This window comes from Prinia subflava, chromosome 6, assembly GCF_021018805.1.
Source record: "Prinia subflava isolate CZ2003 ecotype Zambia chromosome 6, Cam_Psub_1.2, whole genome shotgun sequence".
NCBI classification, from domain to species: Eukaryota; Metazoa; Chordata; class Aves; order Passeriformes; family Cisticolidae; genus Prinia; species Prinia subflava.
Window position 1 is genome coordinate 20,148,614 of NC_086252.1, and position 16,711 is coordinate 20,165,324.

The 16,711-nt window shown below is 39.6% G+C and overlaps 1 protein-coding gene across 1 annotated transcript in view; it reads right to left on the reverse strand.

Annotated features, from left to right (window-relative positions):
* Nucleotides 1-16,711, reverse strand: part of CERS6 (ceramide synthase 6) — a 99,160-nt gene that overhangs the window by 42,707 nt on the left and 39,742 nt on the right. The window contains exon 4 of the mRNA XM_063400565.1: nucleotides 6,370-6,427. Within this exon, the coding sequence (XP_063256635.1) occupies nucleotides 6,370-6,427 (58 nt within the window). The remainder of the gene's footprint in view (nucleotides 1-6,369; nucleotides 6,428-16,711) is intronic.

Below are 16,711 nucleotides of genomic sequence, written 5' to 3' on the forward strand. Positions count from 1 at the left end.
CTGACAAAGTATAAAGACACAAGTCTTGTTGTTTCCATTTGTCATCTGCTGGTGGATCTATTTTGACATAACTTGCAGTTTTCTGCAATTGATCTATTAAAACAACTAGCAAGAAGACTGGCTGGTAAGGATGAGAACAGGGGAACTATCATAGATTGCATATGATTCTGTTTCATAAATTGCAAATTTGTATTAAGTTTTAGTATAAAACCATAAACAGTAAATTTGTGCCACAGCAAAAAACCTAACATAACTGGGCAAGAGGAAAAAACTTTACCTCATCTTCCTGAACCTATAATTCCTGGGGACAGATTAAAAATCCCTGTTGAAACTCCTTAAATTACCTATGAGATAACAGCAGTTAAAAAATGGAAGCCAAATTCTGAATTAGATTCAAATTTACAGCAGTACTTCCCTATCACCGTGGAGGCCCAACCAGGAACACAGACTGGGGACACAGATCTGGGTGCAACAACAGCAGCAGGGCAGAAGCCCCTGCCCTTAGTTTATTTTTCCATTATATATCTGTGGCAAGGTGACCATGGATTGGAGAAGGGTATCGCCACCTCTCCATCACACTGGCCCAGGAGGCTGTCATTCAACCTCCCCTTCTCTTGGAGAAAGAATTCATAACATTGCCAATATTTACAAAACATGGTCCTGTGTTTACAATTCACCAGTGTGAGAAACTGCACATTTCTCCTTTAATATGAACGCTCAGCAAACCAGGAAAATTCATGGCAACACTTCCCCATGCTAATCTGTCATTGTTCAATAGCCAGCAGCAAAGAGAATCAGTAGGCAGAAGAAATGAGAAAGCTCTGAGAGGTGTGACAGGGGAGGAAATGTAATAGGAAAAAGCATTGCAAGGGAATATAATAGGAAAAAACCCCAAAAGATCATCCATAATGTACTTATTTATTGCCAAGATTTTTTCCTCTACTACTTAAAGATAAAATGTAGCAGCCTAATGACTCGAAGCAGTTATGGTATAAAAATACATATTGTTCTATAGGTTTTACTAATCTATTTGAGAATACAGCCATCCTCTTCCAAGTCATTCCTCAGTAGTGAGTTCAACTGAACAAGGACAACACAAAGCACCAGTTACATTAGTAATAACCTGTTCTGATATCCAAACATGCACTCTTTGCTCAGGTTTAATTAGCTGTGAAAAACAGGACTGCTTCATTAATTTGAATAGAAAAACATGAAAAGCTCATGGCAGTAGAGTGCTGAGCTAATACTTTGTTACAGGTATGAATGAGCCTGTTTAGAGATGAATTAAAACTATTTTTATCATAAAATTGCCCAAATATAACACTTTGTGAAGTATTTCTTCTAGATCTGCCATTTCTTTGATATGACCCTGAAAAAATTTCAGTCTTTCAGAAAGCTGGGCTGCCAAGAAAATGAATACTGTGCTGAATGGAAAATTAGTAACCAGTCCACAAGGGGAGATGAGGTGTGGCAGCCTCTGTCTCCTTCCCTGCCCGGAATGACAGCGTAATGCACACGCAGCAGAGATGCTGGATATGGCTCAGTACCAGCTTAACTCGCCAAATTGATGATTACATAGCATTTACTTACTACTCTGATGTTATTAAATACCCCCAGCTGGATTCAAAACAGATAAAGTGAAATTCAATTCTAGATGTATTTTTTAAATTAGTGTGTTGCTTTTCCTTCCCACGATTATGTAAAATTTGTCCCCGTTGTCAACATTTGAAAGTCTGTTGCCACCAGTGTCCTATTACTGAATTAGGATACCATTGATATTCTCCTTTTGCTTTTTCTTTCAAAAACCTTCCGTTTCCTTTCAGCCACGAATAAATTCTGCCAGCTTGCTTAGTTTTGTCCTCCTTTGCCTGATCCAGTTATTATCTTAACTTCCAACAGCTTACACAGTGAATTACTTCCTATGCTGATTTGCCGTCTCTTACAAAGCCTCATTGTCCAAAATGCATTCATTTTCCTTGTTGATATAGACAGAGGTGCTGCAGTCATTTAAAACTAAGTTTCTCCAGTAGCTTTGATCTTTCTCACAGCATGACTTCATGATCTATATCTCAAGCATCCAAAACACTCTACTAATCTCTCCTAAATGGCCTCAACAATTTTTATGCCCTTTTGAAGATATATCTGAATGTGCTGGAAATTCCTTTTCCATGAGATGGCATCTAACTATGGTGTTCCTGGAAACCTTTTCCACTTGAGATGCTTATTTAAATATGTAATATGGCATTTCCCCTTTCTCACAATAGCATTCTTCAAAAGACTCCAGAGCACGAGTACTCTTTTTTGCTCCCTCAGTGAATTAGAAGTTGTTTTATTTATCACCTTATGTTCAGCCCCACTTTCACGGAAAGGAAAATGATGATAATTCAATTTTAACATCCAAAATGGTTTTAGCTTAAAATTTTCATCACTTACAGAAATTCAGTAATTGGTTTTATGAGTAAAAAATAAAAAAGGTAGTAAAATGCTCCAGAGAATCCAAATCAATTTTAAAGCAAGCAAAATCTGCCAAAGGCAGGCTTCATTTCCTCCCTTAGTGGTCTGTGTATCACATTATCCCTCTGTTAATAGCACAGTAAAATATCAAATATCAGCATTGTGTTAAAAGGACTCCAGAGTGGCCTCTGGCATTCTTCATTTAAATGAGAATGTTTATCCAGCATTGGGCAAATAAGCTGACTGAACAAAAGCAATTACAAGGCTTCAGTAACAGATAATACAACAACCTTTTGGGAAGAACGGGGGAAGGAAAGATCACAACAGATACAGACTAGAGCAGAAAAAGTGCCCAACAGAGCACCTGCTTCAATTGATTGAAGAATGAAGGAGACACCAAGGGCTCTGGAGGTAAACCCCCTGCTTCCCAGCTTTTGCCATGGTGTTGTTTTCAGTTTTGATTGAAGCCAAGGTGGAAGATATTTTCCAAACTCATGCTTTGGTATTTCAACATTAAAATCACAAAAAAATTAACCTGCTTTAAGGAGTCTTATTCTATGAATCAGATGATCAGACATAATCCAAACAGTGGTATGAATTTTTCCAAGATGCTGCATTTCTTGTATTGTTCTGTTCCACAAAATATCCAGCAGCATTAGTTTCATGAAAAAGTAGATGCAGCAGGTATGGCAAGAGAAGATGGAAACAATAACTGAAACACTGACTATTCTGATGCAGGTCAGTTTTTTCTGCTCCCAATGATGTAACATGCAGTATGTTGTACATATAGCTTTCCAATAGCTGAGGACTGTTTATGACAAAATCTAGTTTGTCCTACTGCTTCAAAGACTGAAAACTGTCTAGAGCACTGGACATTTTGAATACAGCAATTTAATTTTTTGAAGTGGTTTTGCGTAACAATCATCATTTTCTTCGTCTAAGGTTAACAGTCTCAATAACAGGTGAACTGCAATAGAGAAACAATGTCAATAACCAGCCACCAGTTTATCGACAAGTTTCTTTTTTTATATTTCAAATGAAGGTGGTCTGACTTTAGGTTCTAAAATACTGGAGGTACAAGCAATGTGAAATGGTATTTACAAATTCTACACTACTCCCTCTGGGCTGTAGTATGTGCATGTATCACTGCTGCTATTTTATTCAAAAAGAAGCAAAGAATAAGCCAACTCAGCCAAGCAGCAGAATGCAGCATTCTCTCTCACAAAAAAGCATGAAGCCAGTTTCTCTCTACATGCACACAGAAACTGCAGGCCACTAACACAACATCTCCTGCTGTCACAGAAACTCGCTGGCTCAGTGGTTAGTGCACACATGAGGATAAGCATTTTCTTCATTTGAAACATCCTAGAGTTTCCAGAAAGAGGAACTTTCATAACAGAAGAAGTGGAGCTCTACCTGTCAGGTTTTTTTTCCTTCATACTACCCTGGTATTTTCTAGTTGCCTTCCATACATTTATGTCCCTTGAGTAGGCTTTTGGAGTCAAATTGACACTTCAACATGGCTTTCCTTGACCTTTTGCAAGCTACATGTAAGCTACAAATTGTAACTACCCACCAGACAGTTCTCAGTTCTTCAGTAGGGGATGACTCATTAGAAAGGACACTCAATCAGCTGCATACACACAGAAGCTTGTTGCACCCAGCATTTTTTAAATATAGCCACAGCATACTCGTATCATCTGCCTTACTTCAACATGAAATTTGAAAAATAGCAAGATTTGTTTATCCAGGCAGACAATTCTTTTCCCAATAGAATACCTACATGCAACTTCAGGTTTCCAAGTCTCAGTACAGACTTCAAAAGACTCACAGAAAATTCATCCTCTTCTATGAGTTTGTAATTCTCATGGGCAATTAAAGGAAGCAAATTAAATGTGAAAAGTCTAAATATGTCAACTGAAAGCTTTTCTTCCATATGCTTGTAAAGATTTTTCATTTTACAGCTTTATACAGGCACTGCTTCACACCAAGGATGAGCAAGCAAGAAATAAGGCAGTCCTGAACTTTTTGCTCAGTTTCTTTATCACCAAAGATAATGATACTTTTTCCATTTAACTGGAGCACAGCCAGGCCATTAACTCTTAATGAGCAAAGCCACCATTTATTTAACTGCAAATACTACTGAGGAAAACAAAAACAGTATCTCATTCCTATGTTCATGATAAGCAAAGCAATCAGTTTAATGCCACTGGAATTTAATGTCTTGTTGACGTCACTACTGGTGTGGTGTTCTGCAAAGAATTGTTTTGTAGACATGCAAATGAAACAAATGTTAAAGCTGAAAAATCTCTGTTTATTCAAAAATGGAATAATTTGCATATACATGATCAAAGTGGAAATATAATTGGTTGCTTATCTTTTAGGCTTCAAATATTAGTGATTTATAAAGACACAAAGAATGCTACAGTGGATGCTGGCTTCAGTCCTTCAGTCTCAAAACACTTCATTCAGAAGTCTGAAAACTAAGATGGGATGGTCACTTCTAGCATTTGCCATTTTACCAGGAATGGGGGCAATGAGGATTAAATGGAAAGGTGAATGTTTCACATCAAATGATTTTGTGGGCCACCCACCCACTCTGCAGTCACAAATAATTTAAACCTGCTCTAGAAAACAGTGAAGACTAGAGCTGGCAGCTAGTAACAAAGAAAGCTTCATCTTCTCTTTCCAAGCTGGCACCTTGATCCACTTCCTCACACAGAAGAACACTCATTACCAAATCTGCTTTTGAAAATACTATTTGAGGTAGAAGGTGGACAACTTGAACTCTTTAACTACAATTACACTGATTCTCTCATAAAGTATCAGAAATGGCACAGGTGACTTCAAATCCTGATTATGATGACCCATTTCATCCCCTCAGTGCATCAGCCATCGCACTGCAGGGCATGCTCTGAAACACAGTTATGGGATCAAGAGACCATACACATCTTAATGGATGAAGTACACAAAAAATGTAAGTGTTCAAGGAGGCAGAGGGAGAATGCAATTGCATTCTGCTCTGCCCCACACTTCCCCTGGGGCTGACTACTGCTAAACAGCTGAGAACAGCTCTGATGTGCCCTCCCTGCACAGGCACATCATTATTTCTGCTCACACCAAGTTGCCTTGCACCTGGGACAGCCTCAAGAACTACAGATATAAAAAGAGTAGTACAACCTCTTTTACTTACAAAACACCAGGGACATTCAGGATACATTTTCTTGTGCCAAGTTCTTGACCAAAACAAAGATTACTTGAACACACTGAGTGCCCACATTCTCCTAACTTCACCTCCTAGAATTACAGAAATATGGCCTGACTTGCACAGAAACCCTGAGCACTAGTCACACTCTGAAAAGTTTCATCACAAATTCCTGTTACTCTCTATTGCAGGGTGAACAGACCTCTGTCTGAATGCTTAGAAGCTTTTAATACCCTGCTCTTTTTAAATCACCTGAAACACATCACGGATGGGAAACTCCATAGAAACTTCCTTCCACAGTACATTAGAAAAAGAACAGGCAAAAAAGGTATTTTTCTTTCTAAAACACTAATGTATTTTGTTTGTTAGTAAAAAGTAACCTCTGTCAGAGGCATTTAAGCAAGGATGATGGTGAAATTGAGATTAATATTCTGGTAAACCTTACTGCCAGCTTAATGCCTATAATGAAAAGTAATCAAGTGAACTAGGCATGTTGCTGTGCTGTTTTTTCTTTCTTTTAAAACCCCATTAAATATTGATAAGAACTTATATTCCTTACCAATGCTAGTAGCAGAGCATTTTATGAATGCAAATTAAATTTTAATTTTCATTCCTCATGAACATAGACTTTATGCTTGTGCTTTATATTTACCTGCACAGGACTTCAAGTCTGTGATATGTTATGAAAGCATAATAATATAAGTGCCTACCTTTTTCAGGAACCGTACTCCATAGGTAAATATATAAAGGTAAAATGTAAATCTCCACCTGCAAAAGGTACAAGAGATTAACTCTAGGATACCAGGTTTACAAATTTTACAGTTCAATACATGATTTCTTATTTCACCACCAAACCACCACACCCTGGTTAAATTAACAGAAGTTGAAGCAAAATTTTGGTCGGTTTTCTACAACTTTTGTTATTAAGCATTGTGCTCATTTGCCTGCTTTTCCTGGACTCTCATTAGCTCTCTGAAAATACTTGCTAGTTTGTTTAATGTATCTAAACAGGGGAAAAATTAATTAAGTTTTTAAAAGTTCAGTGAAAACTACCAGGACACTGGAGGTGAGAGGACAATTTACCCATCTGTTGCAGGGAAAGTTCATCTCTTATCAGACACCAGGAAAAAGATAATAAGAAATTTTATTAAGACTTCAATGGGCAACTTGGGACTACTGCATATCAAATAGACTCTTTAGTAAAAGAAAGTGTCATTCACAGTGAGCTGGAAATTCACTTGGCTGATTCCAGAACCTCACACTTTGTTTTAGGGAGTGCATTTGTGTTCAGATAGATATGCTGGATACAGATATATATCCGTAATTCACATCCACTTCCCATGCATCCCTTGATAAAAATGATCTACATTTTCCCAAATGCACTCAGAATAATTGCCAAGCTTCTGGTTTTTCTTTTCAGATAGAGGCAAACTAGAAGCTCAGAACAGGATGCCATGGAAGATAAGAGAAACCACCAGGAGATTTAATGCAAAATCATCCTCTCCTCTGTCTCCAGTCTTCAAGAAAAGAAAACAAACACAGTAACCTCCTATCTTTTGGACCCATTACTCACTTATGAAAGAGCTACTGGAAGTCTAAGGAAATAAAATCATAACCTTGTGCAGTATAAATTATTAGAGGAATTCCTGTTGGGTTTTTTTCCCCCTAAGGGCTGGACTGACTACACACACATGCTTAATATAAACACCAGAGAAGTAATATTCACAACATTTATAGCAGGATGAGATTTAGCTACCTTAGTGTGAAGCAATGCTGCAACGTGAATCATCGTCAATGACACATTTTATAGCACTTACAACTTTCTCTCCATTGGCAAAACCATTAGCTTCCAGTTAACTGGCACTGGAGTGCTTTCAAACATTACTGGAATGGTTACAAAACTGAAAATGTTCCTATGTAGAACAAAGTTAATCCAAACCTTTCCCTTCAACGCTACTTTTACAAGTAATTAGAGAGACAGTTGTGGCATACACAAATAACCCTTTGACAATTTGAGGAGTGTGAAAGAACATCAATGAGATTTAAAGCATGATATTTCATGCACAGAAACTCTATTTTACACTGTAGTCTCCAGAGCACGGCGGAAATTATTTTATTAAACTGATAAGACAGAAATAGCAAACCCTTGAAGAGTTTGGTCACTCTAGTAACATGGCACACCGTTTTCATGCTGGCACTTCCAAGATACTGTGAAAACAGAGTACTTGGAGGCAAAATGTTATTTGTGATGGCAGAAGCCTTCAGATCACGCACATGAAAGAAGCAGCAAGGACAGTATTATGAAGGATGGATTTATTTGGGTGGAAAGTTTCTCATTAGACCAGTCCTACAGCCAGTAAACTTGCAATTTAATTTCAAGGTTACATATATCATCTAGTGAAAGTTTGAAGGCTGTCACTGAAAATATAAATATTAGGAGGAAAACCCTGTCTAAACTATTCACTGGTGAGCACTTTCAGTGCCCTTCCTTCACTCCTAAGTGTGAGCAGCTATGATAAATTCCTTGCAAAGTTTTATCACCTTTCACATTTCTCCAAGCAAAATTCATAACATGCTTAAGGGCTTTTCCAGCTTGCTGTTGGGAGATGTGATATTCCACAGAGGAGTTCAAAGGCTGTCTGATATATTTGAAATATGTAAATAGCTGAGTTTTAGCTGGTGGGTATCAGGGATTTTCCAGTCTGCATGGACATTTGGAAAACTCTGATTGCAGAATTTCCTGCAGCTACCACCCCTCAAAAAATAAAAGGACCCTGTCCCAAAACAGGCAAATTAAACAGCGATATCCCCAGTTAACTCTCCACCCACCTCCCAAAGCACTGACACTGCTATAGATTTGCACTAAAGCCATGGATTGCCCTGGAGAGTCTCTGGAGCTTCAAAAAACCCTCAGAGACAAGAGCCACAGGGTATTATTTGGGCTTTCTGAAAAGAGTCAACTCATTTCAACTGTGCAACTGCTACAGAGGTGATAGATGCACAAAAGGATATGATACATTCTTCTTCCCTAATCAGCCAAACAAGTGGACTTGGATTTAGCACCAGAAGATGAAGCAAGGCTAAGAATTGAGTGACCAAGCTGGTCAAAGTGCTAACTTCTTAAAGAAAAAAAAAATCATAGGAAAAAAAAAAGCTCATTCCTGCTGAACAACAAGCACAAAAGCTATTCTACAAACTTCTGGCTTGGTCAAACTCCAATAAACAAAAATTCCAAGCAAAGCAAAGCTGGAATTGGCCCCCAACATGTTTATCATCGTTAACCAGCTAACTGGTGGCAGATCAACAAAGGACTTTCATTGCTCTGTAGCTGGCAGCTAGCTGCTTTTTCTGCAGACTTTAAAGGGCAATTCTCCCTGCTCAATACCCCAAATGGAATCTCAGTCTCATACAACAAAGTCCAAGGAATTTCCCACATTGTTTTACTCATACTTAGAGATGGTTTACTGCTGCACTTAACAGTGAAACATCCATAGGCCAAGGTAAAATACATGAATGCATACTCAATAATTGGGATTAAAGACAGGGAGAAAAGGTCCAGGAACTAGGCTATGAAGCTGCATTATTCACTCAAAATCATACAGACAAAGACAGAATGTATGTGAGAAATACCTTTCATACAGTGCAGATATGTCCAAGCAAGACTCCTCCAAATGTGAACTCTCAAATCAATTCTCTTGCAACAAGTACTCTAATATGAATGATGGATTTCAATCTACAGTACATACTTCTCTATGCCTCTATTTGGGTCTCACTGAAGCCGACTGATGAGGAAATGCAAATAAAGGGAAAAAGTTATGAGCAGTAATCACACCTATTCCCAGTATAACCCAGTGTCCAAAAGATCTCTGCGCTTTGGGAACTTGGGCAAAATGTTCTTTCTGTCTGCACAGGACATTGCCAAAGAGAAGGACACCTTTCTTTAAGTGTGAGGTTATTGAGTCTTATTCCAAGCGAGTGGTAGTTGATGAAGTGGTGACTTGACTTTGTCCTAGGTAATAGTCCCAAATCTAACGTTGGAAAATGCCCCTAGCCTAAGCACAATCTGAATAGTTACTGACCCCAGGAAAGGGAAGATGCCCAGCCAGTGGATAAAACCTCCTAGTACCCTTTCTAATATCCGGCTTAAGGTCCTCCTAAGCATCAGCAGCTCATGCTGAGTGTCCACATGTCACTGGGTACTGTTGTTTGGTCACAGCTGGTTGTCTTCAACAGGGAAAGCAACTTCTAAAGCAGCAGCAGCAGAGCCCAAGAGAGTAGGAAAAGAAAGGCAAGATGTATACTAAAGTATCTCTTGTTCCCCTTTCCTCCCAGCAATATTCTCTGCCCTATTAAAGACATACAGAGGAGGCCACAAGGTGAAGCACTCCATTGTGGGCAACTGCCACATCCATTCACGCTTAACTGAAAGATGAAAACAACTCAAGCTTCTCTGCTTTGCAAGAATTTACTCTGTCCCTCAGACTTCAAACATTCCTTTGGTCAGTTGTATAGAGACAAAATTTGAATTACCCTTATACACACAAAGTGTACTGCTTGAAAGACTTAAGATAGTTTAAATCCACCAAACCTGGATTAAAGCACTCAAGGCACAAGCACTCTGAAAGACCTGACCTGTCTGCTCACAATAAGGTTTATGAGGTTCATTTAGTCCTCCACTAAAAGACTTCCAAACTGAACCAGGCTTGCATCTGGTCTGCTCAAACTCTGAAAATGGGAGATCAAATGGTTTACATATGGACCTTCTGGCAAATTCTCCAGGTTGTGCTGTTGCTTACCAGGTCAGTGCTTCAAACATGAATGTCATACACTGCAGCAAAAAAGTCAAGCTAAAAAGTGACTCTTTCATAACAGAAAAATAAATTCTTTTCTAATGCAGTCTGTAAAAGCATGCTGTAGATCCCTCAAAGGTGCAACAGCAGATCTTGCTCTACATTTGAATGCATTCTCAATCCAGAGCACAGCCAGCTTCTTCACCTCTCAACCCTTTTAACTTTGAGCTGCTAATGAAATTTTAAAGATGCTTCAGCATGATACAGAACATCATCTAAAAAGATGGAAAAGTTGGAGAGCCTCCACCAACTAACCTGATATACCACACAGTATGCTCAATTCAGCAAAAACTATTTAAGTGCCCACTTGAGCAAGCACTTCACTGATTTCATGCATATGTCTTGTCAGGTTCCTTCCATCACACTGATAAAAATTTGTCCTTCAAATTTTCCTCTGAATTTTTGCTCTGAAATGTGAAATTAAACTTCAGCTTACCAAAGGGAAAAAAAATTGATCAAGCAGTGCTCAAGCAAAGCACTCCTCTACTCCATACCTTTTGCAGAGCTCACCACATGGGGTTCATGCTCTGTCAGGAAGATGCCATTCTCCCCACAGACCTGCTGTCCAGCTGAGGGAGCTCAGCACGCGTGCTCTCCTTGCAAAAATGAACTCTTCTCCCCAGGGCAAGGGGGAAGAGGCACAAGGCCTCTCTGCTCCTGTTTTCCCTTTTCCCCACTCCTTCTGCAGGAACACTGAGTGGCCAGGCTGTGAACACTGGCACTCCTGCAGAACTTTGCAGCACCCACCTCACAGTGCACAGTGCCTATGGCTCTGATGCCAAACCAGTGTCTGCTGCTCAGCAATGGTGTCCAAGGATCCAAAGCTATCCAACTGCTGACAACAAAACATCAAACAAAGTAAATGCAGAGTGTTAAGAACATAAAAGCCATTATGCTTCCAGAATTGTAGCTGTTATTTACAGAGATGCCTTTGCCATTGGTTTGCTGAAGTCAGGGCCACAAACAGCAATGTAAGAATGCCACACTTCAAAACAGTTAACATTAAAAAAACCTCATCACATTTAGCAACTAGTCATAGACTCACCACATTGCCTGCAGTTGAAGAAACTGGTTCTCTGGCTCTAAAAACTATTTTCAGAGAAACTGCAGATGTCTGAAGTTTTTATATGAAAATACACATCAGTAAAATGTGAGATTTGCTGTTCTCCATCATCCACTGCTCAATTTCTGACAGGGGCTGACAGACCACTGGGCTCAGGCTTTGGGCTGAGCCTCATGTAGACTCCACAGCTGCATGTCTTGGTTCTGGGGATGAGAAGGCTTGAACTGCCATTCCATAGTTTGTTACATTTTAATCCCCACAAGCTGAATGGACTGCACAAACGTAGCTGGGTCACGGAATCATTAGCTGGGACTGTGAAAAAGTGTATTCACTGTGAGAGTGCTCAAAGGAGCATTTCTGAGGCAGAGTTCAAACAGTATTCAACAGGAATAGCATAAATAGGAAGGATTGCTAAGTTCCACACATGCTCACTGTGACTTAAAGCAGTCTATATTTTATCCTCAAATTGCATTTTTCTGCTCCTCCAAATACAGTAGGACAGCATTCAACTTTCTGATTCACTCAGGAGGACTTAATCCAGTTCATGTTGCTTCTGACATAGTCAGATGTGTACATTCTTTTTAGATGACTACCTCTAAAGACCAATTATTTAGAGGATGATCCTAAAAAAACAATGGACTCTGAACTTCTGGATCAACTTTGTAATATTTGTGACATTGTCTACTGATCTATTATACTCCAACTTTAAGTTAAAAGCAAAACTAAACACAACAAACAGCAACCCTTCTCCCCATAACCATCAAAAAATTCCCCTAAAGATACAATATTTTAGACAATAAATCATGTAATAATACAAGACAGAGCACTGAAAATACTTGATCCATCCAATAAATAGCAGCTTAAATAGTACACTCCACTAAATCTTTATTTATCTTCAATCCTGATACCTAGTCTCATTCAAAGCTGCAAGTATGACTGTTTGGTTGATGGAAGTAGCTCCACTGTTCCAATTTCCTGCCTCCTCAGATTTCTGTAATGATAATTTGCTGCATTTCCACAACACCTGACAGCTGCAAGCAGATATAAAAAATGGTAATTAAAAATAATACATAGGTAAATAAATGAATGAATAAAATCTTCTTGCCTCTTTTGGCACGGTACTGCTGTTGAGTCAGTCTGGACCATGCACATGGTAAATAGTTCCTGCACTGTGGTTAAGCAGATGCCATATCAGGAAGAAGGCAGTTATGCACAATTCACTAAGATGTGCAAAAGAGCAGATATGATAAATTGAGAACACTGCATTGCTTTCCTCTTCAATCTTCTGAATTAAGACTTGACTGTTGTCTGATTTTCCTCTTGGTTGCAGTTTGAATCAGTTATTTAATATTTAGTATTACAGCACCACTTGAGACTAGTCCTGCCCTAAATCTGTTCTCTCAAAACGCAGCTCTGAAAGTCTTAAGAGCAATATTTAGTAGTGCAGAAAAGAGGAAAGGAAACACAGTACTAAATTTTGAAGTGATGCAGTTTTATAAATAATAAAGTGTGTTTATATAATTAGGCCAGAAAATATGCACCATACAAAAAGTGTTTTGGTAACTCATTCTAGGTTATATAGTTTGTGTTTAATGGTTATGCAACTGTTCTCTTCTGAGTATTCTCAGGGCTACATAAAATAAAGGACTGATGAAACCTCAGAGATCTGTGACAATTGCCAAATCCTGCCCTACAAAGAGATACTATCTGGAAAGCTCATGGGAAGCACACACAGAAAAACCAGATGTCACTGCCATGCACTGTCCCTTGTGGTCTGATCAGCAGCCCTGTTTCCTCATCAGAGATGTTCAATGCAAACAGCTGATGAGTCTTGGAGAGAGAAAACAACTCAAAATCCTTTCAAGCAGGGACCTCTACTCTCCATTCTTACTAATGATCTCACAAGTCACCATCACCTCTTTTCAGACACAATGGCCACTCACTGCCCCACACTTCTACAGTTCTAGAGGAATGAAAACTTTAACCGTCCAGACTGCATTTGAATTTCACCTAGTAATGTCGTCCCAGCCATGATGGCCAACATATTTGTATGCATAAGGCACCTCTGTGACAGGTAACTGCCTTCTCAGACCAACTTGCATTACCTGTTTTCTTTTGTTCCCATGCTGAACATCACTTTCCTGTAGCATTACGTGTGGCCCAGGGTGGTTTTTAGCCTGTTAAAACAGGTGCTGAACCCTTAGGAGCATTATCTTTGTGGAGGTAGGCTAGGTGTCAGTGTTGTTTGCCCATTTCCCCAAGAAAGCCACCCTGCTGTGCTGTGCTCCCACCTGTGAGAGGTGCAGGGCTATCATAGCTAAGACTGGAGGATGAGCAAGTTAAGTTAATGGATTTACATAAAATACAAAACAAGAGCATAGAGATGAAATGACCAGACAGGTCCCGTTGCAGCCTGGGCTCTGTGTGCTGTCACAGCAGGTCCCTGGTGAGACACCAAAGTAGAAGACAGAAGCTGTATCAAACATTAGGTTACCCTATGCCTGTAGATACATTACCTACCACAGCATAATCCCAAAAAGCATTAGATGAACTGGCAAGTTTCTCATCTCCACCAGCATCATGTATCACTACCACTACCACACACATATTCAGCTACAGGCCACTGCATGCCCCTTTCCACTGGCACACAACTTACCAACACAGAAAACAGTGTAGTTATATGCCTAGTTATACACAAGTGAAAAATGCTAAACAATGTGGAAGCTAATTCGCCTTTTAACTCTGTCTCCGTGAAGAGGCATAGTCCATGTATCTATAAAATGAAAGACAATCAAATATGAAACAAGAGTGTAACAACATAAATACAAGAGAGAAGAGAAAAGTAAGGATTTGCAGTGTATAAAATAAAATTCCTTCATTGCTCTGTATAAAATAACATCTTACTACCACTTAACTCTTCAGTGTTTCAAGCCATTGTCTCCAGTGTTTGCCAACTTCATTTAAAGCTGAGACTGACTGAAGGTGGCAGCTTGTCTCTTCCATAATGAAGAACTAGACAATTTAAGGTACATAAAACACAAGAAAGCAGTAGCTACTGCAGTCTTTTCAGTTTTCCTTTTGTTGTCTTAAATTTTTATATTGTGACTCTAATTTTGGATTCGTGTTCACATTAACTAGAACTTAAGGAGGAATTATTTAATTTCCATAATATAATGGTGAGCACATACAATCCACAAGAGAATGGAAACATAGTTAATTACAATCTTGCTTAATGTACAATGATAGTGTTAAGTGATGGTGTCTTTGCAGGATGAGCACATGAGTTAATTTAAATTTATTAATTGTGCAAAAAACTGTGTCACAGAAGGCAGTAAGGGCAAGGAATTCAGAGTTTTAAGTAATCCAATTTGAGGGAAGAGGGAATTTCATAAGATGCAAAATAATAAGTGCTTAAAGCACTAAAGTCTAAAAATACAGTGAGCGTATTCTGAGGACATGGCATGGACATCTTTGCCCGTCTTCTCCAGCAGAATAGCAGGGGAAAAAGGCTGGCAACTCCTGACACTTAACCAATGTTGTAATTTCCCCCTAACACCATGTTTGAGCAGTGAGGAGTCCAGAGGCCCAGCCTAAAAGGTCAGAATGGTGATCACAGACCAGATTAATATGTGGGTATGGCAGACACAGTAGGAGAGGAATCATGAGGGAAGCTGTCAACCTTGCCCAGTGGTGGGGTGTGTTTCAGAGGAGCCCTGGGCTAACTGCAGCCTTTTGAGCAGCATACTATGGACTTGCTAGAAGTCCACTTCCATCTTCCCCTTCTCCAGATGATTCAGCATTTAATGGAGCAGGATAGGAGGGAGCAGACCCAGACCAAGTATTTCACTATTCCAAATTAAAAAATGATAGGAAGAATGAGATAAAGGCTATAAACAGAGCCATAGGTGCAGCTGTTCAGTAGAAAAGCCTTCATTCACTCAGCCTGTGTTAATCTAAGCCCTTGTATTAGAGCTGGCTTAAGGAAGAGAACCACTCAGAGAACCACATGGCACAACATGCCCTGCTCCATCACACCGTGTACTCCCACCCTCCCAAATCAGGAGGGGCCAGGTGGCTGAAGCTGCTTCCTCGGCTTCTCTCCTCCATCACATCAAAACCTGAACTTTCACCATGGATACAAGTACTGCCCATGCTTCCCTGGTTTCCCTTCTGTTACTTGACTGCATACACACTCTCCACAACCAGAAGAAACAGAACTCCAGGCAAGCTTCTGACCCACAACAGGAAAATGTGAGTGATGAGTACCCTATGTGTGCATGCAGGGTAACCTTTAACCCCAGAGTGTGGTGGGTCACTCTACAAAGCAGTCGTACAGCTGCTGCCTGGCAGGGCGAATTGGAGGGCGAGGACACAGAGCTCAGGGAGGTGGCCTTGCTGCTCACTGACTCTGCAGTGGCAGCCTGTGCTCCTGAATACAGCTCGTGCAGGTCTGCCTAATACACATGTTCCAAGAGGCAAAGCTGAAGGCATAAACCCACAGCAAACCATGCTGCAGCAGCTGGGCTTGACTGCCCAGAGTCTGTCTTTGGAAGTGTGAGTGCCAGGCAAGCTGTGTGTTGGAGAGGAGGTACATGGAAGGAATTTACCATTGATTTATCAGAGAACAAGTGTTAGAGAAGAATTAGAATTGATGTCAGTGACTGCATTCTGTTCAGATCAGGAGTGTGTTAGAAGCTGGTTTAGGAGAGCCTGATGCTATTAAAAATGCAGAGCTAAAAGACTATTTATTTTCTAGTGCTTTACTGTTCAACACAAAGCACAGACTGATGAATTTTTTCACGCATTTTGTTAAGATTTGTATCAGCACAGTTCAGAATTTCAACAACCAAACAGCTGTCTCCATTTCCTTCCCTCGCACAGTTATTTTTCCACTACAACTTTGTAGGAGAGATTTACTCTGTTAGTTGACAGTATGCCCAAGAAGTTTCAAACAGCCCATAAAATTTTCACACAAATCGGCATAACAAGCAAAAAAAACCCCCAATCTGTATTTCTCTATATCTATACACATACATGTGCAAACACACACATGTATTCAGTCATAGATAGATAAAATCTTCCTCCAAAGCAACATGCATAAACAAAATTTAAATTCCTTAGGAAAACAAATGTCTAGCT